Source organism: Armigeres subalbatus, chromosome 1, assembly GCF_024139115.2.
Source record: "Armigeres subalbatus isolate Guangzhou_Male chromosome 1, GZ_Asu_2, whole genome shotgun sequence".
Taxonomy (NCBI): domain Eukaryota; kingdom Metazoa; phylum Arthropoda; class Insecta; order Diptera; family Culicidae; genus Armigeres; species Armigeres subalbatus.
The window spans coordinates 159,307,292-159,333,286 of NC_085139.1; the positions used below are offsets into that span (position 1 = coordinate 159,307,292).

At 42.2% G+C, this 25,995-nt stretch overlaps 1 protein-coding gene across 3 annotated transcripts in view; it reads right to left on the reverse strand.

The window, feature by feature from the left end:
- Positions 1 to 8,694: 8,694 nt before the first annotated feature.
- Positions 8,695 to 25,995, reverse strand: part of LOC134205421 (protein timeless homolog) — a 269,302-nt gene continuing 252,001 nt past the window's right edge. For all 3 annotated transcript variants that reach the window (XM_062680651.1, XM_062680650.1, XM_062680649.1), the window contains exons 14-15: positions 9,689 to 10,428; positions 8,695 to 9,521 (exon numbers count right to left, since the gene is read on the reverse strand). In XM_062680651.1, coding sequence (XP_062536635.1) covers positions 8,763 to 9,521; positions 9,689 to 10,428 — 1,499 coding nt within the window. In that variant the 3' untranslated portion in view covers positions 8,695 to 8,762. The remainder of the gene's footprint in view (positions 9,522 to 9,688; positions 10,429 to 25,995) is intronic.

Consider the following 25,995-nt stretch of genomic DNA (forward strand, 5'->3'; position numbering starts at 1 on the left):
TATAAATTGGTATTTTGTGTATGTGTTTGTTTTTGTTCGAAACTATAATATGGAAGTTGAGCAATTGACGGTTTCCTCGCAGAATGACATTTAACATGAAATGAATTTTCAACATGATCGTCTTCAATTGGGATAAAATTTAGCACATATTTTCAGCACAGCAGACTGACCATTTTCCATTAATTAAAAAAAATTGACCCTCGAGTAATTTATAAAAAGGTCGTATATGTTTTCGAGAAAATTATTTAAAAAAAAATGTAACTAGCAAATCGTTCATTGTACGAAAAAACTGTCTGAAAACGGATTGTAGGGGACTAATAAGGCTTTATGGAGACAACACTGGTCACTGCACTGGTCAAAAAAGGAGAACAGAATAAGGCTTTACCGCGAACGGTTGACCGGTTGACTGTCGGTTTTTCTGTAATTATTTTTTGAATCGCTAAAAGAATAAATTTAGGTCTTCTTTCGCATTCTAAGAGTTACACGTAATCATGTTATAAGAGCATTAAAGTGCTTTGCTAGTTGTGGATATAGTAACGTTGGTGTTATCAAAGTGGTAAATTTCACCGAAGATTGCAAGGACCCCAAACAACAAAATTTGCATCACACAAGGGAGTATTTTTCTTTTATATAATCATTGTAGAAACCCAACCAGGGGGGTCCCGTAGCGTAGTTGGCTATACGTTCGCCTTACAAGCGAATGGTCGTGGGTTTCGATTCCCAGCCCCTCCACCAAAAACCTCGTCAGTCGCCAGATGCGCAGCACATGCGGTAGCGTATTGGGGGCCCCGCCATATCGTCACTGCTGCCTGATGACGACTGACAAATTATTCTTCTCGGAGGCATTGCTCCAACGTACCCGGATTAATGGCAACCGAACAATGCAACGATCACTAGATGCGCGACATAGACAAACGGACACAATTGACCCACGATGAGATGGGCTGGCAACGATAATAATAATGGTAATGGAAATCTAAAAATAGATTCTGTGTGGATTCTGTACCGCCGACGAAACCACTGTCCTTTTTTTTACAAGGGAGAATGCATTTCCACACTAACCCAGCACACGTGCATTGTAGTTGCCAAACTACCACACGAAAGTGTACTGGAGTGTCGGACTCGACCGTACCGGTAATACCGACTAAACTCGCTTGGGCTCCGCCATCGTTTCCCTCAGGAACTACCTCCCAGTACTACTTCTGGGGGATGGCAGTACTAAACGTACTCGCTCACACAGGCACCCGTCCCATGCGAGTCTGACTTGGGTGCTCACTCTATCGCACCCTCAAACACACCCTACATACCCTGTTGCACCTCTGTCATGCCGTGTGGGTCTGACTTGTATGCCCACCTCTCTCATACCATGTGAGTCTGAATTGTATGCTCACCCAAACACTTGATTCACGCTTATGCACTCCATGCTTGCACTCACGCTAACGCTCCTATGAGTTTGACTTGTGTGCTCACCCTTCTCATGCCATGTGGGACTGACTTATATGCCCACCTTTATCATACCATGTGAGACTGCTCACCTCTTTCATTCAGTTCGAGCTGACACATACTTCTCTAGTCATTCGACCTAACACTTCCTCTGGCATCCCTTGTGGGACATTTCACTTAGGTTCCCACTTCTGACGTACCATGTGAGTCTGACTCACCTCGCTCATACCATATGAGACTAGCTCAACTCAACTCAGCTCATTCCTTTCGTACCATGTGAGACTGACTTGGATGCTCACCCACACTCCTCTGCCACGCCGCGGGGTATCAGTAGTCATAGGAACCAGCATTCCTGCGCTACTCTCAGCGCGGCGTGTGCAGTCCATACATACACCTATTCGATCACACTTCTGCCATGCTTCGAGGTGACGATCTCGGTTGCCACCCGCTGCTCCAGTACCTCTGCATGAGCAGACCATTCACACACATCTCCACGTTCGGCACTTTCGCTCTAACTAACCAGTACTTAGTACTGCTTGTCAATTGCTGCTCGGCACGCCAGATTCTCTGCAAGCAAGCAAGATTCTCTGCAAGCAGGCAATCTGAGTGGTTGCAGTCGAGACTGCGTTCCACTTCTCCACCGCTTGACACATCCTCTGGATAAGATTATCCGGAGTTGTGTCCCGGCCGCAAACGTCTAGCATTGCTCTTCTTTCGACGTCGAAACGAGGACATACGAACAGTATGTGCTCTGCAGTTTCGTCAACACTTGGGCAGTCAGGGCAGACGGGGACCTCCGCATGCCCAAACCTGTGGTGGTACTGTCGGAAACAGCCATGGCCTGACAGGAATTGTGTCAGATGGAAGTGGGGTGTCTATGGGGTCTCCCCACCCAGCTTGATATGTTAGGAATCAGCCGGTGGGTCCACCTACCTTTCGAGGAGTTATCCCACTCGCGCTGCCATCTGGCAACCGAAGTCACCCTGGTACGCTCGCGGGCTCCTCTGGTGCCACTCCTCGTCTTCCCGGATGACCAGCCCGACTGGCATCATACTCGCTATCACGCAGGATGCGTCGTGCGATACCGTGCGGTAGGCCGATGTCACCCTGAGACACATCAAGCGGTAGGTGCTCTCCAGTTTCTGCAGGTAACTGGTTACCCCCAGTGCTTTTGCCCAGGACGGGCCGCCGTACCTAAGAATAGATGCGGCAACGCCTGCCAGTAGCCTACGTCTACTGGCGCACACCTTGGAGCTGTTGGACATCATCCTCGATAATGCCGCCACAGTAGTCGAAGGCTTCTTGCACGCATATTCGACATGGCTACCGAAGGTAAGCTTGTCGTCTATGACGACCCAAAGAATCTTCAGACTCCGCTTTGAAGTGATCGCGACGTCTCCCACGTGTACAACTGCATGTTGTGCCGACTTACGGTTGCTGACGATAACCACCTCCGTCTTATGTTGAGCGAGCTCAAGGCCTCTCGCACTCATCCAGTCCGCCACAGTGCTGATCGCGTGTTCTGCGGTTAGCTCTACTTCGGGGATTGACTCCCCGTAGACCTCTAGGGTTACATCGTCAGCAAATCCGACGATCTTCACACCAGGAGGGAACTTTAGTTTCAGAACCCCGTCATACATCAGGTTCCATAGTACCGGGCCCAGGATTGACCCTTGCGGGACTCCTGTGGTAATGGGAACACTTTTCTGACCGGCATCGGTCTCGTATAGCAGCACTCGGTTCTGGAAGTAGCTTTCCAAGATCCGGTACAGTCCCACCGGCAGGCTAAGCCGGTGTAACGAGAGCGCGATGGCATCCCAGCTTGCGCTGTTGAATGCGTTCTTCACGTCCAGGGTCACCAACGCACAGTATCGAATTCCTCGTATAAACTACTTGTTTTAACACCACGATTTTAAACCATAAATACATTACTAGACCTCAGGGCTTTCTCTAAAGGCATGCGATGGCCATACTGGTGTCCACCAGTTGGGTCGCAAGAGAAAACAGTTTCTTTGAGCTGTCGAATGGCTTAAGGGTTGGACCCAGAAGCGTCGAGCTCAAAAGTCAGAATTGGTCTCACCTTCTTTATTGAATTACTGATATTTATATGTTTACAATGATAGGAGGTAACTTGTTGCGTCGTGTGAGACAACGGGAGTGACAAATAAACCCAAAGCGCTCATCCTTGCGCCCTCAGCAATATCGGTTATTGCCGTAGTCAATTTGGCTTGGCTTTGTAATTTGATTCCTTCGAACTACATGCTATCGGCTCCGGACCTCTCAAGCGGAGGTAGAGAAAGAGGCGATAGAGCAATGTAGCTTGATGGTGAATGACTTCCATATGTGCCGTTTTAAATTGCATAACATGCATCTCTATGATCGATGATTGATTCGGTGCTAGGATGGCTTGGTATGTGATTGTTCTGTTTATGGTTATGGGGTTTATTAAAATAATGGTAATATGGTATGCTACAGTGCTACACTCGCCTTTTCCGTTGGATCGCTACCTCTGCAGTCTTGAGCACTGAGTTGATAGCGTCCACCGTGGACTTACCCTTCCGAAACCCAAACTGGTTACTCGACAGGCCATCCGTACCCTCTGCGTACGGGGTGAGCCTGTTGAGGATGATCCTCTCGAGCAGTTTACCCGTCGTGTCGATCAGGCAAATTGGTCTGTACGCCGATGGGTCGCCCGGAGGCTTCCCGGCCTTCGGCAGCAGTACCAACTTCTGCCTTTTCCATCTCTCAGGGAAACGACACTCATCCAGGCATCTCTGCATAGCTAGCCTGAACATGTTCGGGTTCGCTATGATCGCTGCCTTGAGTGCACTGTTTGGAACTCCATCGGGGCCTGGAGCTTTGTTCATCGCAAGGGTGTTAGCCACTGCGAGTAACTCTTCATTTGTCACCGGAGCCACCATTTCGGCCACACTTCCAGCGCCTTGCAGCGCAGGAGGAGGCCAGGGACTTGTGGCTCGGGACGGGAAGAGTATTTCGATAATCTTCGCCAACCGGTCCGGTGACCGTTCGGGGGGTGAAAAGCCCCCTTTGGTCTTGGCCATCGCATTTGCACCCTCGCGCAGGTTGTCGAAGCACGCTCTCTTGCTGCTCTTAATGGCCTTGTTAAGGGCCAGTCTCGCAGCTCGAAACACTTCCCGGCGGACCGCTCTTTCCTCCTCGGTGCGGGCTCGTTGCGTCCTACGTCTAGCCTTGAGGCAGGCTGATCGTAGGGTTGCAGTTTCGGCACTCCACCAGTATGCCGGGCGTCTGCCATTTCCTCGGCATAGTAGCATCGCACGCGCGTGATAGGACAGCTACCAGCGCATCCCCGCTTAGACTGTCGGTGTTGGCCTCCAGTGCCTCGAGTAACGCTTGTCCCCTCTGATTGGTGCAGCGGCTGCCCCATTCCACTGCCCAAGCATTAAAGTCTCCCGCTATAACGAACGGGCTCCGACCTACTAGGTCGGACGATAGCCTGTCGATCATCTGGTTGAACTGTTCCATTGGCCACCTTGGTGGGGCGTAGCAGCTACAATAGAACACCCCATTGATCTTGGCTATCGCGACACCCTCCGCGGAGGAGTGTACAACCTCTTGAACGGGGTACCTTCCCGTTGTGCAGATTTCCGCCGACCTAGACCCGTCCGCCACCCAGTTGCCATTGTGCGAAACCACTGTCTAGGGAAAGGAGAAAGCACTGTCTAGCGTACTGGTTTCGTGGGATCATACCCCATCGAAGGGAGCGGTTACCCTCCAATACCTTTTCCGAACTAAATCTATCACATGTTGTGCAAATGCATAATACAGTTTCAGACATAGTAAAAATCATTTAGGTATGTTCGTTATATTTAAATATTCCTACTTTAAAGGTATGTCATTAATGGCACCACTGTACTTCCCATTTGACACATTGTCACCGCCCAAACTAACTTTTTATATTTCATTTTTTTATGGTTCGCTGATATAAATCTCTATTCTGAGTAACCCTTAGATTTCGAGTACACACATATAACACAAATATTAAAAAAAAAGTATATACTTCACATACATACATATTATACCTTGAAAAAAATATAAATTATTAATTTTATAGCTCAATTAATTCCACGTTCATTTTCCTCTTGTCTTCCAAAATATAGTTTATATATTTATACACACAGTAAATTCAATGGTTTCATATTTCCATATTTTTCCAGTGTATTTTTTCTGGGGAAATAAACTTTAAATTCAACGCAAACGTTGGAAGTAGAGGCCTGAATAAGAGAAACGCGGATAGGTATGTGCCGCCAATCGAACCGTCAAAAAACAGCAGCCAATCGAGCGGAAGACCTGTCAGCAGCCAAAATGTTGGCTCAAATACAGAAAACGGCTAAATTTGTTTTTATGCCAATTCTAAGTAAACAAATTTGAATGCAGTTTGCAATAATATATGCAAGTCATTTATAGATTCTGAAATGAAATTGCATTGTTTATTGGATTCTATTGTCATGTGACGTGGACACATTAAATAGCGGATTGTGAGATTTTATCTACATAAACCATTTCTTCCTTTTCATGCGTTGCTCTTTGGTGAAGAAGATTGAATGCAGAGTCATTTTTTCTATCCGCGTTTCTCTTATTCAGGCCTCTACTTTATACTATTATATTTTAAATAATCCGAAACAGCTGATTACATACTCTAAAAGTACACTTAGTCCCACATTAATAGGTACACCCCATATTTTTAGGATAACTTTTTTTTCTGTTGCACCGATCTTCATCAATTGTTTTCTGTAGATCCAGGAATTGAATTAGCAATGTCTAGCAAAATTTGCCCAGCTCACTTTATTCATCCAATTTAAAAATAAACATCTGAAAAAAGGTGTCCCACATTAAAGCTACACTAGACAATAATGCGTTTTTTTTTGTTTTTAAGAAACGTTCATGTCATATAAAACAACTAAACCATTGAAAATCTAATAATAATCGTTTTTCTAATCATATAATAGTGTTTAAATGTAATTCACTTGCAGATGCAGTATTTTCATACCTATTGATTAATTTTACAATTATTTTTTATTTATTGAAACTAAGGCCGAAGTGGCCTTTGCGGTATATAAGAGTCTTCTCCATTCGGATCAGTCCATGACTACAAGTCGCCAACCACACAGTCTGCGGAGGGTCCGCAAATCGTCCTCTTCCTCTACCTGATCGATCCACCTTGCCCACTGTGCACCTCGCCTTCTTGTTCCCATCGGATCGTTGTCGAGAACCATTTTCACCGGATTACTGTCCGACATTCTGGCTACGTACCCGGCCCACCGCAGTCTTCCGATTTTCACGGTATGAACGATGGATGGTTCTCCCAAGAGCTGATGCAACTCGTGGTTCATTCGCCTCCTCCACGTACCGTCCGCCATCTGCACCCCACCATAGATGGTACGCAATTTCATTTTGATGTAAATTTCTAAATTGTATGATCTGATATCAAACTGCGTACTTATTTTGTTATAGGAAACCAATATCAAAATAAGTTTTCGATTTGCTCTCACCAATAGCAGGAATAGTTTTCGATTTGATGTCACAGTAATATTTTTCTGCTATAACTTTTGTATTTTCAACCTTATATAAAAATATATAAAATTAAGTAATCATAATCGGCGATTTCACAACATCAAAATAAGTTATCGATTTGCTATCAAGCTTTGCTCGGGCTACTACGGGCCGCAGAAGATACTGCGGTCAAAGAAGATTTACCACCGCACCAAATGTGTCATGTACAGAACGCTGATAAGACCGATAGTCCTCTACGAACATGAAACATGGACAATACTCGATGAGGACTTTCAAGCACTCAAAGTATTTGAGAGACGGGTGCTTACACACTTATTTTTTTACCGGGATCTCAGCAATTTGTTCAATTTTCATTAGGTTTCGCACAACCGAGCCCCAGCAAACATGTTTTCGCCGAGATATCTGTCAAAGTAAAAATGTAAAAATTAGCAAATAGTTGGCCGAAACCTAGCTAACAAACTTCATTTTTGACGGGACATCGTTTTTTTATTTTGCTGGGCAAACGGCTGTGCGGATTTTGCCGAGCTGCAGAAATAAAAACTAAGTGTGTAGGACCATCTTTGGCGGTGTGCAAGAAGACGATGGGCAGGGCATGTTGCAAGAGTGCCGGACAGCAATCCTGTAAAGATGGTGTTCGCCTTCGATCCGGCAGGTACGAGACGGCGTGGAGCGCAGCGAACGAGGTAGGCTGACCAGGTACAGAAGGACTTGGCGAGCGTGGGGCGCATTCGAGGATGGAGAGATGCGGCCCCGAACCGTGTGGCGTCAAATTGTTGATTCAATGTTATCTGTATAGATGTAAGCTAAATTAATGAAATGACGCATAAACTAGACCAAATTTAATCAATCCAAAATATGGCCTGTATTCCGGAATCCGCCCAATCGTCACATGTGGTTTACTGTTGTAGGGGAACGGTTCGCCACTTCATCTCATAGCTCCTATTTCCATTCCATCAAAAACAAAGCAATGGAAAGGAATTTGGTTTGTTTATTATTTTTGTGATTTTTTTCAGCAGTAAGCACGCATGTTGACAAAAAGAAGCGACGAATTTGGTGCCGTATTTCTTTGTTCAGCGATGAGATGGATATATGTACAGTGAGATGGAGATCGGAACATTTCCCCTTTATCTATAGTCAAACGAGCCCACCTTGTTTATTATCGAGAACTGCACACACTATGCCCCCAGTTTTTTTCCGCAAACAAGACCTTTAAGTGTTCTTGTTGTGTAGGAGTTATCACGCCTATCTAGAGAGTAGAAGGTTGAGGGTTCGAGTCCCTCCAAAACACGCGGATTCTTTTTCGAAAATTTCATATCAATTTGTCTATTTCGAAACATGTGCTGTGCATATGCGCAGTCGAGATATTTAACAAAAAAATATTTTCGTGCGGCCACCGGCGTGCCGAATAATATGCAATTAGTTGCCAGAAATAAGGCCTATACGTTATAAGAGTACGACCCCTTACGACCCTACTCCCTAGACAAAACACGTGTTTCCAATCAATTCTACACGTACACCTCATGCCTTTTACCTGATAAAAAACACAACCCATGGACCACAATGCTCACCGCATTACGCATTTTCAACCAAAGCGACATGATTTAACAAACACTATTAGTGATATTTCTATACGCAACAAATAGCGAAACATTTTTTTGAATTTTTATTTAATCAATCAACTCTTTTAAACATTTTTTTTAAATGTCAATGAAATACGTAGTTCATAAATTAATACTAGACACAGTTTTGTAAAAAGAATCCTTCATTTAGTCGTCTTCGTCATCGCTGATAATCGCTTTCCGATGATGTTTGCTCTTCTTCGATGTCACATTTCCTTCCTCATCGGACGCATCGGAAATTACCGACCTGTGGCGTTTCGTACCCATGGGTTCGCTCTGCCCGTCGTAGATTCGGTCGTCGTCATCCGCTTCGTCATCCGACACAACGAGCCGGACCTGCTCGCTGTCCGATTCCGGTTCCGAGTCGGGATTCAGCACGATTTTCGACTTTTTTGTTTTCGGTCGACTGGCGGCCTCAGCAGTTTCAACGGGAGCGATGGCGGGCTCGTCCTCATCACTCGTAACCACAAGAGATCGATGACTGGGAAAATCATCCAGACTTTCCAGTTCACCATCGCTGAGTCTTGACGCTTCGGCTTTATCAGTCTCATCATCGCTGCGCTTTTCCAAGTCAATGAGATTCAGTTTCCCGGATTTCTTCTTGCTTTGCTTCGGTTCTTTGGGTTTTCTCGCGGCTTTCTTCGCTTGTTTTTTCTTTAAAGGTTTGCGAGTCTCACTTTCGTCATCACTTTTACTGTACACAATGTTCGCTTTGTTACGCCAGGCGCTGAAAAGATCCTCCGAAATTTCGTCATCATCCGAAGGGTGCGATACATTCTCTACTGCTAACGGTTGGGATGCAGCATCAAGTTGTTCTTCCGTGGGATGATTTTCACCTTTAAGGCATTTCACACGCAGTTGAAGATCGTCAGGCTTCATGGACACTGGAATGCGCCAGTAGGCTTCCTATAAGAAGAAATTCAATCAAACGCATATTCTGGGTTATAAAACACTTTTTTAAGACCCCTCCGCCCTTAAAAAAACAATGGAATAAAAACGGAAAAAAAGGTTCCCTAGTAAAAAGCAATGCTTCTGGTTGCATTATAAAATAAGTAAAAGAAAACATAACTCACATTATCAACTGGCGATTCCAATCCCAGCCCTTTGAGCAGTTCTTTGAACTGAGAACTCTCCAAAGCATCGCGCTGTGCTTGCATAATCGGAACCAATGGTACACCATCATCGGGATCTTCAATGTCCTCGTCGTAATCGTCGCAAGCTTCAACAAACGATTCGATCAACCAATCGACAGCTTCCTTCATGGACTCTTCAATTTCCGTTAAAATCGTCCGGATTCGGCGGAAATTCAGTGAAGATGCTGCTTGGTTACTTCGCTTTGCATTCGAAGCAGCCGAAACGTGCTTAGGTTTGGTAGGCTTTTTAGGTTTCATAGCATTGTTAACGTCTACATCGTCATCGGATTCGGACGTCAAACCACCGTCATCGCTACTCATAGGTTCACCTCCTTCGACAGTTTTCTTTTTCGAACGCGATTTTCTCGGCGGTTTTACCTCCGACTTGTCCGCAATCAGTCCCAGCGAAATCATACGATTGACGATGGCCTGTTTAGAGCGCGCCCCGTCGAACTCGCCGGTGATAATCGCCAGTACATTTTCATTCAAACGATGCTCATCGTACAGCTCCTTCAGTTTATCGTCTTGCTCCGTTGTCCAGAGATTCTTGTTGTTGGCAGCAGCGTTGCTCTTCTTGGTGGGCGCCTTGAATATCAATCCCAGTTCCTTGAGCTTCTTGATGACGCCTCGCCGGGATCGAGATTTGTCAATCAAATTATCCACTATCCAGTCGATAACGTCTGCGAATTGGACAAGCAAAGCATAATGACGAAGATTATAATGTGGTCTCAAATCGAAGACGAAATAACGAACAAATTGAGAGATAATTAGCAAATTTAATTAAAAGTTAATTGCTCCCTTTTGAAAGGCAAATTGAAAAGTTAGACGAGTGGTGTGATAAATGGGAAATCGGAATGAAGAGACAAAAACGTCAATTTGATACTGATTGCGAATTGTGACTTTCTTTTGCAAATTCACAGCCTCGAATGAGAGGAAAATGGGAAAGTTGTTTTTACAGCTCCAGGTATTGATTATGATAAGTGTTGATTCGATTAAGAACAAGGTAGTGGAATGTGGGGCAAGATGGCCACCCTAAGCAGTGTGGATCTGTGAATTCATTTCCAATATGGTATATTAAGGCTCCCCCAGACCTAAGCGATTTCATCGCCGCGACGGCGACAACTAGTCGCCGCGATTCTATCGTTGGGTCGCTGCAGGCAATGTTCTATTTTCGCTTCCATACCAACGGCGACAGAATCGCTGTCGCCAAGCGATAGAATCGCGTCGTGAGTGTGGCGTCGCGTGTGTTTGGGGGAACCTTTACAACCTACTCCAACATTTCCGGGTCTCATCTACTATGTTAGCATGAATAAACATTAATAAATAATAATTAACTATCGATTTTAGCGATTTGAAAACTGATTGTTTTGCATCCTAATTTTTATTATATATTATAACATTATATATTATAACATTTTTATTATATATTATAACATTATTAAGTCATGTTACCCCATATAACATCGCCGTATAATTATGCCTAAAACAGGGTGGCCGTTTGTCCCACATTCCCATAATTCAGAGGCGTCGCGTCCGCCTGTGCAACATGTGCACTGCACAGGTATCAATTTTGTTCCTAACATTTAAACTCTCGATAGATTTCTTGTTAATCTTATACAAATATATACTTGGATTAGTACAGATAATTTTTCGTCTCCTCGAATTTCCATTTTTTTTTCTCAGCGGTTTTGCTTTTTTCGGCTAGCTAGTTTTTTTATAAGCTTGGTACACCCACAGTGATGCAGTGATAACCTTGAATAAGTGTTGTTTATTTTAAAAATGTAGTGCTGGAAGAATTATAGGATCATGATCATGAAAGCAAGCCAAATTTAACCAAGGAAGTATCTTTTATTAATATATAGGTCCTGTCTGATGAGCGGCTTGAAGTGGTTCGGGGTTGTTTCCGTCCCGCTCGGTTTTATTTGTTGACAAAGGAAGACGGGCGGGGTGGAAGGGACTTCGAGCTGCTTCGGGCTTCTCGTTGTAGTAATCGATATACAGCAATATATGTCGATTACGGAATTTGTTTGGATTCTATTTTGACTTGCTTCAAATCTTTTTTGTTAATGTCTATATAAAAAATCTATCCTTCTATCTGTCCATTATCTTAGTAGAAAATTTATTTAGTCTCGTAATTGTATCGCGGAAGATTAGCAGAAAAACTAATTTTAATATCTGTTGAACATTCAACGTTTTCTGCGGAGCATCATTTGATTTCGGGCAAATGGATGTAAAACTGTGAGAATTTGATAATATTCCTAGGATATAAATATGTCAATACCACGGTGATGAGCACGTTTTTATTCAACATGCAGTTTGCTCGTAAGAATCGGCAGATTTTGATATGCTTTAAGCTGCCGGATTTAAGTTCTTTCCAAAAAAGTTAGTGATTTTTATTTTTCTTGAAATAGGTTTTTGAGTTTAGAAGCAGAATATCCTTTCAGAGAACGGTCTTCTTCTTCTTCTTCTTCGTCATGTTGGCAATACATCCCCCACTGGGACATTACCTCCTCACAGCAGTACCATTTTTGCACTCTTATATAAATAGGCTAACACGATGATGCTTTTGTGTCCAGGGGGGTCGAGATAATTTCCTGTCCCACCGGGTATCGAACCCAGCTACCTTCAACAAGGAACTAGAGACTAGAGAGAACTAGTAACTAAGAACTAGTAACGAACGCGCTGTAATAGAAGTGTTTGGTTCTGGTTTTTGATACCATGCCTTCCCAAGCATTAATTAACTGCCATTAATCACGCGTGCAATTAAGAATTGACTCAAAACAATACAGCAGTTTAAGGCTAAAATATCAGGCAAACAAAAGTAATCCGGTATCCAAACATCGTATCTACATCACAGGCAGAATTTTTTTTTTTCGTTTTCTTCTCTTAAATTTTTTACCAATCCAATTTCTACTTTCTAACTATATGTTTGTTCACCATTAGTAATTATATACCCTCGCGTTTAAGAAGCAAAAACGCAATGCATATGTGCATCGTAGGCGATTTAGCTGAAATGTAAGTGAACAATTGCTCACCTTGAGCAATCGATTGTTTATTCTCGTGAAGGATGAACAATTAAGAAATTGAAGTAATTTCGTACAATATTTTTCGAGCTCATGAAAAATTTATTAGCTAGTAACGCATTTTCGTGAGTACAAAACAGTGTTCGGTAAACCATTCAACACAAAATATTAAAAAAAAATCTTCCTAGGGATTGAGTGCAGAATGGATCGTGTGACACGCCAAGTTGTTTGCTACAAACGTGAAGTAAAAGTAAACATCGATTTCTACTGCCCGGTTATCAATAAACTTATAAGTTCAATCACAAGATCCGGAAAATTTTGTCTGGTTTTGTGCGGTTGGTAAGCAAATTCATTACTGTATTATGCATTGCGTTTTTGTTTATTTCCAATCAAACTACACGTAACACCCGACATATCGTTAACCAAAATGAACCCCACCACACTGCCCATCCCATTTATCCAAAATCCCAGTCGTGGAAGTGCAGATGATTCGTCGGCTTTCATCAAAGCGAGTATCACGTCAATATTTTCTTACCCCTCCTTAATTGACCTGAATTCGGACACGACCGGCGCTGGTATTGCTCAATCATGATCATGCATGCATGCATGCTCACATCTAAAAAGTTGAAAATGTAAATGCAAGTTTGTTCGTGTTTTTTTTTGTGTTGGGCGCAGAAATATATCGCGGTAATCGAAATGCCGGGTTCTGGTGTGCGGGCGAGTATATTGATATAAAAGTGAAACATCAATACATGTTTTGTATTGGAAGTAGAACGATCGGAGTCATATTTCGTCAGTAAGCAGAACGATCGGCTGGTATTCGAAATTTTGTTTTGCTTTGTGCGGTGAGCAAAACGATCAGCTGGTCACCGAAATTTTGTTCTGCTGCGTGCGGATGAGTGAATTAATTAGAAAATAAAAGTTTAGATCGCGTCCAGACATATTTTCTTCAGTAAGCAGAACAATCGGTCGGTCATCACAATTTTGTTCTGCTTTGTGCGGTGAGCAGAACGATCGGCCGGTTATCGAAATTTTGTTCTGCTTTGTGCGGCCTTTAATATTAAATTATTAGTTTTGTTTTCATCGATTAAACTACACACTATACACGGCAAACCGTTTACCAAAACGAACCCTGCCACACTTCCTACCCCATATATCCAACATCCCAGTGATTTCTCGTGGAAGTGCAGATGACTCGTCGGCTTCTATCAAAGCGAGTATCATGTCAACATTATCCTACCCCTTCCTTAATTGACCTGCATTCGGACACGGCCGGCGCTGGTATTGCTTATTTTTGGGTCACCAGTTCTTACACATTGAAGATGGTGTTAGTCCCAAACATCATCTGTTGGTTCTCTGTGTAATTACAGCTGACCTGGCAATAACGGAGTAGCAACCGTGGGCGGTCAATCATGCTCATGCTCATGCTCATATATACTTGGATTAGTACAGATTTAACGATTAGGTATAAATCGAGGTTTGCAGAAATCGCTCTCAATAGATAACGAACAACGATAAAAGAGAGGCAAAAACTGTTCCGAATCATAACAAGCCATGATAGCAAATTTATCAAACTTGTATACAAGTGCGAAAAAACAGAATCGGATAGGCAGCCCTTACCGAAAAATGGTGATTCTCGCTTTGTTTTCGCGTATTTCGTGTTGGTTACTGCACAGCTATGTAGAACAAGTTAAAATGCATCATCAGAGCCAGTGCTCTCCACATTTGGAGCTTTCTAAAAGAAATTTATCTTGGGGTATCGCCTCCCGAATCAGTTCTCTATCATGACAGTTTGCGAAAAAAGTCTCTCGCGGTATGCTACATATTGTATATGTAGGGGAGAACGGTCCAAAATGCACTCCTTAAGCTTTTTCGATGTTTTCGCCCATATAAACAAAAATACCCACCCATTCCAACGTATAGGTGCAACATTTACAAACCCAGCTACATTTCACAATGATCTCCTATTCAAAACAATAAGGTTTTCATGACTTTCTAACGCATTTAAAAAATGTTTTACAAATAGGCCTGGGGCAAAATGCCCGAATGGTGGTCTAAAATGACTCAATTGCATGTAAAATGATGGTGAACGCATGGTTGTTTGTATTTTCTTAATGGATTGAACTACAATCTTACGGATGTGGTTGAAGAATAGCAAATCGGTAAATTTGAGTGAATATTGAGGGATTGTGTTAGATTTTTCCAATAGAGCTCAATGATGGATAACTAATTATAAATTGCAATGGTAATATTCGTTCATAAATGTACTACAACAGATTATATGAGTGATTTTATGAGGGAGGCCATTCTGCCCAAGGGGTGCATTTTGGACCGTTCTCCCCTATACAGAGATGATAAGTGAGAGACTTGTTCTTTCTCTTTAGGATTCAATCCCTGGTATAAATACATAATCGTAAAATACGCACAAATTTTTTACAGGCGACGACATGTGATATGAGGCAACCGAAAGGCTGCGATGGGGGCGCGTTATATTTTACTCCACGATACCGAAACGACGCACCGCCACATGTTGTCCAACACGTGCAGTTTTAAGGCTTCCCCAGACCTAAGCGATTTCATCGCCGCGACGGCGACAACTAGTCGCCGCGATTCTATCGTTCGGTTGCTGCCGGCAATGTTCTATTTACGCTTCCATACCAATGGCGACAGAATCGCTGTCGCCAAGCAATAGAATCGCGTCGCGACTGTCGCATCGCATGTGTTTGGGGGAACCTTTAGCCGGGAACTGTTTGCCATGCATCATACATGCATTATTTTTTATGTGTAGGTCATCCGCTTTAACCGCAATCGGCGATGTATAGGTAGCCAAAGCGTTCATCGTTGGCAGTGCACGGTTTGGTGCCGATGCTAGAGATGTCGTAAAATTCCGATTAATCGATTGGTAACTAATCGATTACTCTCGATTCTTGTCTATTGAATCGATTAATCGTTGGAAAGTAATCGATTCAAAATTAATCGATTATCACAACGATTAATCGAATCATCGAAGCAATCGATTAATTTGCGACATCTCTAGCTGATGCAGAAAAGCACATCGGTTTGGTGCCTACCGATACCGCTTCAAACAGCGCATGCACGTTTAGTTGAAGAGCGCGCGAGCGGAACAAAATAGAAAAAGAAAAGAGGCGGTGATAAATTTTCTGCTCTCTCAAAGCGTTCCATGGCGAAAGTCCGGTTTTGAATAAGCACATCGGATCAAAAGCGTTTCAGTACCTATATCATATTGATTGGGATTTAGGCTTATGCTAAATTTTTTTGTCAAATCCAATATCCATCTATTCGTATTCCATGTGGACAGCTTAGGGGGTAGAGGGGTAGGTAGAATGTCCATGGTTAACACAAATTAATGAAAAATTGCATGAGCGAGCGTCTATTAATTACGTCACGCAAAAAAACGGCGTTTTTTGACCACAACTCCCCCCTAGTCACAAATAGTCACATTTCGGTTTTCACGATAGTCACAGCGATGATTTCGGTAGATCGCTGAGGTCCAAGTCGTCTTCGTCCATCCACTCGCAGTCCATATGTTCCCCTCGGGCCACAACCGCCATCCACTCATGCTGGCGTTTTGCAGCAACAAGTACTGTATCCACAACAACACGGTCGTATCCTTTCAACTGCTGCTGGTGCCGGAGTGGAGCTCGCTTTATGCAGTCTTCGATGCTCACGAAGCCTTTCCATCCAAGCGAAATACAACCAACAAGTACAACAGATACGGTCGTTTAATATGGTTTTCACAGATGTACAATACATACGGAATCATTTTATATGCACTGGCTGCGAAGAGTGAAGTGCCACGAGTCAACCTCTGTGCCGTCGTGCGTTCTCGTGGGCCGTAGGTCTCCGTTCATCACTCCATCGATTCCGTCGAATCTGCCAGCGGTTCTCAGACCGACCGGCCAATCGCTGAGCCACAGAACAGCGAGTCCACCACATGTGACCACGGCAGTGGTTCTCAAACCGACGGGCCATTCAACAATTTCCCGCAAAGGCGATCTCGTCGCAATAAACCTCGACGGTGGTTCCCAAACCCACCACCACGTCGCATCCAACGGGCCATCACACGCCTCCTTCGTCCACCGGCCAGCGTAGCGCGATCCGGCAGCAGCAGCAGTAAGCAATCTAGGTTGCTAAATAAGGTCAGACCAATTAGTAGATAAGAAATCTCAAAATTGTACCCACACACAACTAACCCATTTGCACAATATACCACCGTATTCTGCTGTTATATAATCTAATTAGTTGTATACCAATTGTAAACAACCGGTGACGTCAATTGATTTGGTTTGGGAGTTTTTGAGATTGGTTCCGCGATCGTTAGACTCGCCCTGGGTGAGTTAGTTCGGGTAAACTTTGAACGTGCGTGTCCGCATCACGCTGAAAGCCGTGTTGGCGCTTAAGCGGATTACGTGATTACCGACTTATTTTAGGGTTTTGGTCAGCTTTGTCCGCACTAGCAGAGCAGCATAGGTGAGTTCAAATTCCGTTTATGTTGCGGTAAAGATCCACTCCTTTGCTAGTCCCGAATCCGTCGTACAGGGTATCCACGGACCAGACGTATCGAAAGCTTTGGTTAGTATCGTTTTGTTGTTTTTGTTTTTGTTGTTTTGTTGTAGAGTTTGAGTTCGGTGGTAAGTATCCTGTTACAGGCTGCGTACACAGAAGGATTGAGTTTATGCTTTTTTGCAACCACCCAGTCGTGGTTGGGCAGCCTGACCTCATACTCCACGTGCATAAGAATGGGGGCCTGCTTATTGGCAGCTGCCAAACCAATAGCAACCCTCGTTTTGTCATCCTGGCTAATAACTCCAGCTTCCTTAGGACCGAGAAGCGACGCCAGTTCTTCGAGTGATCGAATCGAAGCTATACAGAATCGGCCATCGAGATGGTCCTGATGTTTTGTATTGCTCGCATGAAGCAGTTTGACCGGTACCGTAGAAATGTGGCGTTTTCCTTCGCTGCTGTCAGCTAGCCTCGGGATCAAACGTAGATAAGTGGCTGATCGTTTGATACTAAACCCTTTTGACTGCAATGCAAGTGTCAGTTCATTGAGAGTTTTCACACTCCTTACGCTTTCATCGTGTCGTCTGTCGTGGGCAGCAGACCCATGCAGCGCTATATCACAAATTGTCTTGAGCAGAGAAGGCTGCTCTTCTTCACTCCTTGGACGTCCAGCTGAGTTGCAAAACGGGAAGTACTTTCCTAAACATATTCTATATATTTTACTAGGTTCTTATTTTAATCAAAACGTAATTATTAACAGTAGACTGGTAAACAGACAACTTATTTTTAAAATGCTAGCTGCCAATATCGACCTAAAAAATTAACTAAAAAACATTTCGCGTCTAGCACAACCTATCGAAAAAACAAAAATCAGTGCGCACGGTTGCTTTATCTTCATTTTTGGTGTGGTTTATTGTGGTGGAACAATACTTGAATCAATTGCAATTGGGAATTATTATTCTTTTTATATTATGCCGGAACAAATGTTATTTTTTTCTTCTGTCACCCCCCCCCCCCTCCCTCTATTTTTTGTGGCTTTATTTAATTATTCGAGGGAGAATTCAAAATTTGATTGGAAAAGTTAAAAATATTGAGCTTTTCCAGAAAATTCTTTAAGAAAACTGATGAGTTTTACGATTTTATCAATTTCTCCATTTATTTTTATTTGCCACCCCCTTCGTTATCCAAAGACCAGAAAATAACAAAACACGAAATTTATATTTGTTCCGGCCTTATTTGGCCATCTGACATCAATTTTTGAAAAGTTGTAAACCGTCAGGAATTGTTTTTCATTTTCATTTTGCAGCGTTTGGTGGGGCAATAAGAGCGCAAGTCAAGGCCTATAATAGAGAGGGTAATGGCAGAAAAGTCCTTGCAGACCACTTGAACGCCATGGGGTAGGCTAAGGATGGGCTGAAGTGAGGTTCAAATTTGGAATCGACTCGACACTAATGCAAAATGTAATTGAATGCAAACTAGTCAACTAGTACAACGTTTTTTTAGTTTTCAAAAGCAATGTTTAAAATGCAATGTCTTCTTTTTTTTGCCTTGGAAGCAGCTGATGTGATTTGAAAAGTCATATAGTCAAATTATTAATTAAGTTATTTAATTTGTTAGCTTTATGTGACCACATTGAAAATAATAAAAACTATTGCGTATTAATGTTCTATTTTATAACTTTTTTTTTAAATTATTTAACTTTATTTGTTCTGGGTGTAGTGTATGCGTTCGTCAAATCACTTTGTTCACCTAAGTCAACGTTCTTAAGCTGTGTTGACACTACAAATTCAATGCAAGATATATCATGTAAAAGTGGAAACTGTTAAAGAATTTAGTTTGTTCTATTTTTTTGTCTATGTTGCCTATAACTTTAAACTGTTCTAACAAGTAGTTTTATCGTTGAATAATTACGATGATTATCTATTAGGTTCTAATCAAGGTCAGCTATAGGATTCACTTTTCGGTGGCAAAGTAGAACTCACATCATCATCACTGATGAAAAAGGCCTCTCTCTGACTGCACTACAATTCAAGACACGATGTCCGTTGGATAACATGCACATGCGTGAAATCAGTGAGCCAATGCCAGATATGTGACGCGGCACCAAATAAAAATAGTCAACATGTGATAACACCACGACAGGATATGTCTTTGGTTGCCTTATCAGTGCTAATGGTGTAAGCCCACTTATCGCGGCAAGATCACATATCCGAGGGGAGGGAGTTTAAAGTTTTGAATTTTTTTTTTAAGTTTTGAAATTTTGGAAAAAGCTTATTACAAAGAAAGTGATGGTTAATTGAGTCAAATGCCTTACTAAAGTCTAATAACATCATTAAAGTTGCCATTTTTTTATCAAGCGCCTCTCGAATATCATTTTCAATTCTAATCAAGGCTGTAACTGTACTGCAAGTTTTGCGATATCCTGATTGAAGTGTACATAGCAAATTAGGTAGCGTTAAATATTCATTGAAAGCTGATTAGAGAGAATGGATTCAAATATTTTCGATAAAGCGCAAAGAATACTTATAGGTCGATAGTCTTTCTCTTATTTAGGATTGTTCGTTTTTTCTATTGGTATTAATTTTTGCAGTAGGGAAGAATAACAAGCAAAGACATTTTCAAGATTTTTAAAGGAAATTGATCATCTCCAACCGAACCACATGAAGCTTTAGCAAATTGACCTAGAACCTCGTCATTGGTTACACATTTAAATGAAAAACGAGATTGGGATACTGAGTCATTCAGTGAGTCGTTGAATGTATGTGGCACACAGTGTGAAGTGCGATGTGAATAGAGATTTAGAGTTTCAGCACAGACATTTCCTCCACCTGCTTTTGAATTTGTTTGTTTAAGTCCAAGCCTTTTAATATATTTCCAAAGTTGTTTTGAAGGTAGGTCCGCGTTAAGATTAAATGTAAAGTAGGGGAGATGCGGTCAATATGCGCCCCCTAGGCTAATCACTTAATTCAATGGTCATTTCCTCCGAAAACAAGTATTTTCGAAGTGTTTATCAATAATATCAGTTATTATATGGTCCAAAAATTTCCATGTAAAGTCAGCAATATTGCAACAAAATGATTTTATTCCAAAATTAAGAATTTCAATCCAAAATGAATGATGCTGGGCAATATGAGCCCCCATATTTCACCAAAATTTTCAAACTCTTTAGCACAAGTTCAGTGTCAACTCTATCCTTTCAGTTAGTCAATGTCTCAGACTGATGGTAATAAGAAGAAAATATTTTTTGTATCTAAAGAAAAAGTATTAAGGACAGAAACGCCAAAATTGCGTTGGAATGAGCCAAAATAATATTTTATTTATAAAATTTTTAATACAGGGTTTTTGACCGAGTTTTTTCGTTTGACGGCTCACAAATGTGTTTTGGCTTCGGCTGTTTACGAGTTTAAGACAAAATTTGGGATGTAAACCAAGAAAAAGTGGTGGAGCATTTTATCCAACTGGAGCATTTTATACATATTTTATACATTTGTCCGTTTAATGTTGCGGTTTGCCAAGTTTCTCATTTTTTTTAGTCAATTTTTTAGCATCAGTTTTGTCACATTTCCAACACTCGTAAGCATCGGAACGATTTTTAAAAATGCGTTTGATGTGATTGTTTATCCATGCATGGTTCGGGTCTTTTCCAAGTTTCTTTTTCAATGGAGCATGCTTATTGAGAACTTGAGTGAATAGTTGATTGAAACAATCTAGCATTTCGTTTGCATTGATGCACTGGTAAATAGTATCAAAATTACAGTTTTTAAGGTCAGAAATTAATGATTCATTTTCAATACAATGATAATCTCGAACCCAGTATTCTTCAGGAACTGCTTTTGGAAGCCTACATTCGAAATCAACGCAGATAAAGTCATGGTCACTTATTCCACTAATTGACGATTGATAAATGTTATTGATAAAGTTAGTAAAATTTCCAATAATTAAGTCAATCGTAGATGAAGGGCAACCAGGTTTATGGCAGGTGTGAGATGGCAGTTATCAATGAATAATCATGATGATTTGGTTGGAGGATTTAAAAAGAATGAAGGAGGTACTATTGGTTCACAGACAAATAGACTTAATACTATGGCTAATACAACAATGTATAATAAAACAAATAATTACAAAAAAATCATTCGTTTTGAAACGAACAAATGTCGTTTTCGGTTATTGCTGGGTCGAACCTAGTTCTGCCCCCCGGATCCGCTCTAACAGCTGTCAAATCGTTCGGTTATTCGTTCAGGTTGGATCGCGATCCGCAACAGATCCAACCCAAAATGAATGAGGTTCGCTCTGCCCAGTGGCGTAGCCAGGGGGGTGGTTTTGGGCATTAACCCCCCCCCCCCCCCAGAGACATCATTTTTAGAAGAAATTTTTTTTTCCGAGAAAAAAAAATGTTCAGAAAACCCCCCCCAATCCACGCGATCCAACCACCGATACATTCAAACAGAAACTGTCAAACTGGTGTTTATGTTTACGCTAAAGGAAAATGAAAACGTAAAAGACACGTAAAGATGGATAATTTTATTATTGTATGCTGTCTTTAAGCTTCTCTGTTGGCGAATCGGATTCAGATATCGACATATTCCTCGCTGATTACCTCAGACGGTAGCTTCATTATAAACAAAATTAGTGTTGAAAATGTGATCGATAAGTTCAGTGACGTGAAACGCTATTTATTCACTATTACGTTGTGTATTTTAAGATATACTTTAGGCAGAGTGTATGCAATTATAAGTGGCGACATGTGCCGCATTTGACAGGTCTCCTGCTGACCTCTGCTCCAATTCTGATAGTGTCGCCACCCTTAAGCCCCAAACGCAATACAACGGAACGGCGACGGAAATGGAAAATTTGACAATTAGCCCATATTTAATAAGAAAATTATGTTGAGCTTTTTAGTGGAATGTTTTCACCTGTCATAAGACGAGTTTAAACAATCCCATTGAATTCCACCACTTAATTGTATCCTGACAGATACGTATTTCGACCTCAACAGTAAGGCCGTCTTCAGTGTCTTGTACTTGACTCGACTTAGCCCATATATTTTCTGTCAAATTTGCCGTTTCCGTCGCCGTTCCGTTGTATTGTGTTTGGGGCTTTAATTACATACACTCTGACTTTAGGTATAATTGCTCTCTCGATGGGAAAATAGCGTACCGGAGTATCTGCGGCTATGAAACTATACCAAATTACGGTTATGGATTTGAAAAATATAAACATAATGTCCAGGGCCACCGGGGTTATGTCCAAGGGCTTGACGATCCCTCCCCAAGCCATCTGCGAGTTGTGATGCATGCCTAGGATATGGTGGGGTTTGACAGTGGGCTCTGTTAAACCTCTTTAAAAAGTTGCTTGTATCCGTAAATACTCCACCAAAGTGACCGTGTGCCACTCAAAGCGCACAAGCCCAAGTCCAAGACGAGACAGGAGGTTTGCACAGGCCCAATAAGCCACCTTTAAAAACAACCATTATGAATGACGTAGAAGACAATACGACTCGATACAGTCGGAACGACGAATAAAGGGGGCAATTCCGAGTCTAAGGACAGAGTAGAATTCCTGATCCTTAGCTAAGCAGTTTTAATTATGGTACGACCAAACCCGACAATCTCCGAACCCTAATGGTTCCGAACCAGATTGGCAACACTTCCACACGGCAATCCCTGTGGGCACGTATTATGCAACGTACACACCAGTCAAGCAGTTTGACGAACATTGACTCCGCCCCCAAGAAAACGCTTCGGTTGCTGCTTTGTTTGAACGTGTGTGAAGTTGTTCGAAAAACCATTTGACAGTTGGAAGCTCGGTTGGAAAAAATTAAAACGGTTTGATTTTGGTTTGAGTTGTCGGTGGTGGAGTCAAAGATCGCCGAACATGTTTGAGTATTTGTAGTGAAGTTGCACAAGTTGAAGTTGGTGCTCAAGTTGGCGCTCCGGTCGTTCGTGTGTGATATTGTTGGTCGAATAAATTGATTGTTCGTGCCGCTGTTGGTAAAACTTGGTGGATGTTTGAATAAACGAGAGGTGGAGTCAATGTTGGTCAAACTGCTTGACCGTGTGTACGTTCCATTAGACGTTTGGCAAGCATTTATTATTTCTTGCACTCAAGCTGCAGTAAACCCATGCTACCGTCATGCTATTGTTTAGCCCATCGCCAAATCGTAGTCAGGATGTCCCGGGACAATTTTTTTTTCATACTACTTTTCAATGGACGAATTTCGCGTCAACTCGACCAGCGGTTGGCAGCACCATCTCAGAATCGAATGAAACTTGGTGGGCATAAAGATATGGTATTTCTAAGCCACTCTGCATACTTAAAAATTGTCAAGAGTAACATTTGATGAGGGCCTAATTTTTTTTCATTGATTTTTAAAAAATCGATGTAACTCTAAAATGACAAGATCTACAAAAAAGTGTTGAATGGCGGACTGTCGTGAAATTCTCTGAAGTTTTTTGGAAAAATATCCAAAAAATAAAAAACCAATTTCTACACTGAAAAAAATTAGTTTTAAAAATTAAAATCGATATTACAAAAAAACCTCATCTCAGAAATCGATGAAATTTTTTCTGAAAATAGGTATTTAAATTATCTAACTTTTCTTGGAATAATGTTCCTGTGACATATTTAAGGAAAAAAAGTTTTTCTAACAAAAACTTTTTTCATGTTCATATTGAGTGAAAATTTATCAGCGTGTTTTATGCATACAACGCCAAATATAGATTCAGCAACCCTCATTCCGTGCCGATAGTTCGAACGAGCCAGACGTGTGTGCTGTGTCTCATCGCGGATTGTGTTCGGTAGTGAAAAGGCTATTGTGTGGTGTGCTCCTACCTACGGATCCAAGGCGATCGCTGTCGGCGAGTGAAGTAGCTGCTTCTGGCGAGGCCAGTGAAGCAGGCTATTGTTACTGCTGCTACCTACAGCAGCAGAGGCAGATAAGTAGAAACGTTCTTATTGTTCTCCCATCTGCTTGGCTCGGAGTGGGACTGATAAAATAAATCAAATTAGTTTTTTTTAAAGTTTTTTTTTTGATTAGCTATTTAGTCTTAAGTAGGCATAAGCAAAATCATTCTTCCACCTTGCGGGTGAGAATGGAGGCAGATACTATGGAAGGCAATGTGCCTTCAAAAGATGCAGGGCGCACACGATTGTACCATGCGGCTTCGCCTGGGCCTTGGGTTGTTTACTTTCGGCAGAAAGTGAAGAGCCTAGATTTCCTGGGCATAAAACGAGATTTGACGCGTCGTTTTACGAAGCTTGAATTCAACCAAATCAACAGAAACAAACTACGCATCACCGCACCTACATACCAGGTGGCGAATGAAATTGCGAAAGACAGGGCGTACAATGTTGAATATTTAGTTTATGTGCCCTCGCGGGAGGTCGAGATAGAAGGCGTGATCAACGCAGCGAGCTTGACTTGCAAGGATGTGCTTGCAGGGAAAGGTCGCCTAAAGAATGCCCTGCAATCTAACGTGGATATTCTGGACTGCAAGGAATTGCATTCAGCAGCCACGGTAGATGGTAAAAAGGTTTATTCCAAATCAGGCTCGCTTCGGGTGACGTTCGCCGGTTCGATGCTTCCAAAATATGTCGATATAGAAAATATGTTGTTTCCGGTGCGTCTTTTTGTGCCAAGGGTATTTAACTGTACCAACTGCAAACAACTTGGTCACACTGCCGAGTTTTGTGACAACAAACCACGTTGTGGCAAATGTTCCTGCCAGCAATAAGCAACAAAATGTGCTTATTGTGGTTTGAATCCTCCCCATGGTTTGCAAGAATGCCCGGTGTACAAAAAGCGCACCCAAAAAGTGAAGCGCTCGTTGGTACAGCGCTCCAAGCAGTCGTATGCGGAAATGGTTAAGTCGTAAGACACATCCGCCACAGCCACTGCATCGACTGCTATTTCAGCCACCGTTCGTGTAAGTGATTATTATGATTCCATCTCCATTGATGAATTGGACTCTGACGCAGCCAATATGGATGATTCTGCGGAGGTACACGTGCCCGAAAAGAGGAAGCAACCGTCTTCCCCGGGATCGCGCCGTAAGAGAACAAAAGTCATCCATAAAAGCTTGCCAAAATCTGAAGGTAATGGGGGATTATTTAAAATCCCGAAGCAATCTGTCCCTACTGCTTCTTTTGATCCTAGTTGCAGTAAGGCATTCCCGCCATTGCCTAAATCCGATGTTTCGAAGAAACATCCGGCTAGGAGAATCAACGAAAGAAAAAAACAAATTCGCACTACTAGAAAAGAATTCCGTCCACGCGAGGATTGATCTCCTTTAAGGACCTTGTGGACCGTTTTTGAATTTGTTCAATATTCCGAATTCATTGAGGCCAATCATTGACCTCTTTATTCCAACAGTTGAAAGTTATCTGAAGCAATTGACTGTTTCATGGCCCCTTCTTGCAGGAATTGTATCTTTCGATGGATAATACGGCCATACAAGATACAATCACTGTGCTGCAGTGGAACTGTCACAGTCTGAAAAATAAATTAGACGTGTTCAAGTTTTTGATTCGCAATTCCGATTGCGATATATTTGCGCTCTGTGAAACATGGCTTTCTTCTGAAGATGAAATCAACTTCCACGATTTTAATATTATTCGCCAAGATCGGGATGATCATTATGGTGGCGTTCTTTTGGGGATCAAAAAATGCTACTCCTTCTACAGAATTCCCATTCCGACTGT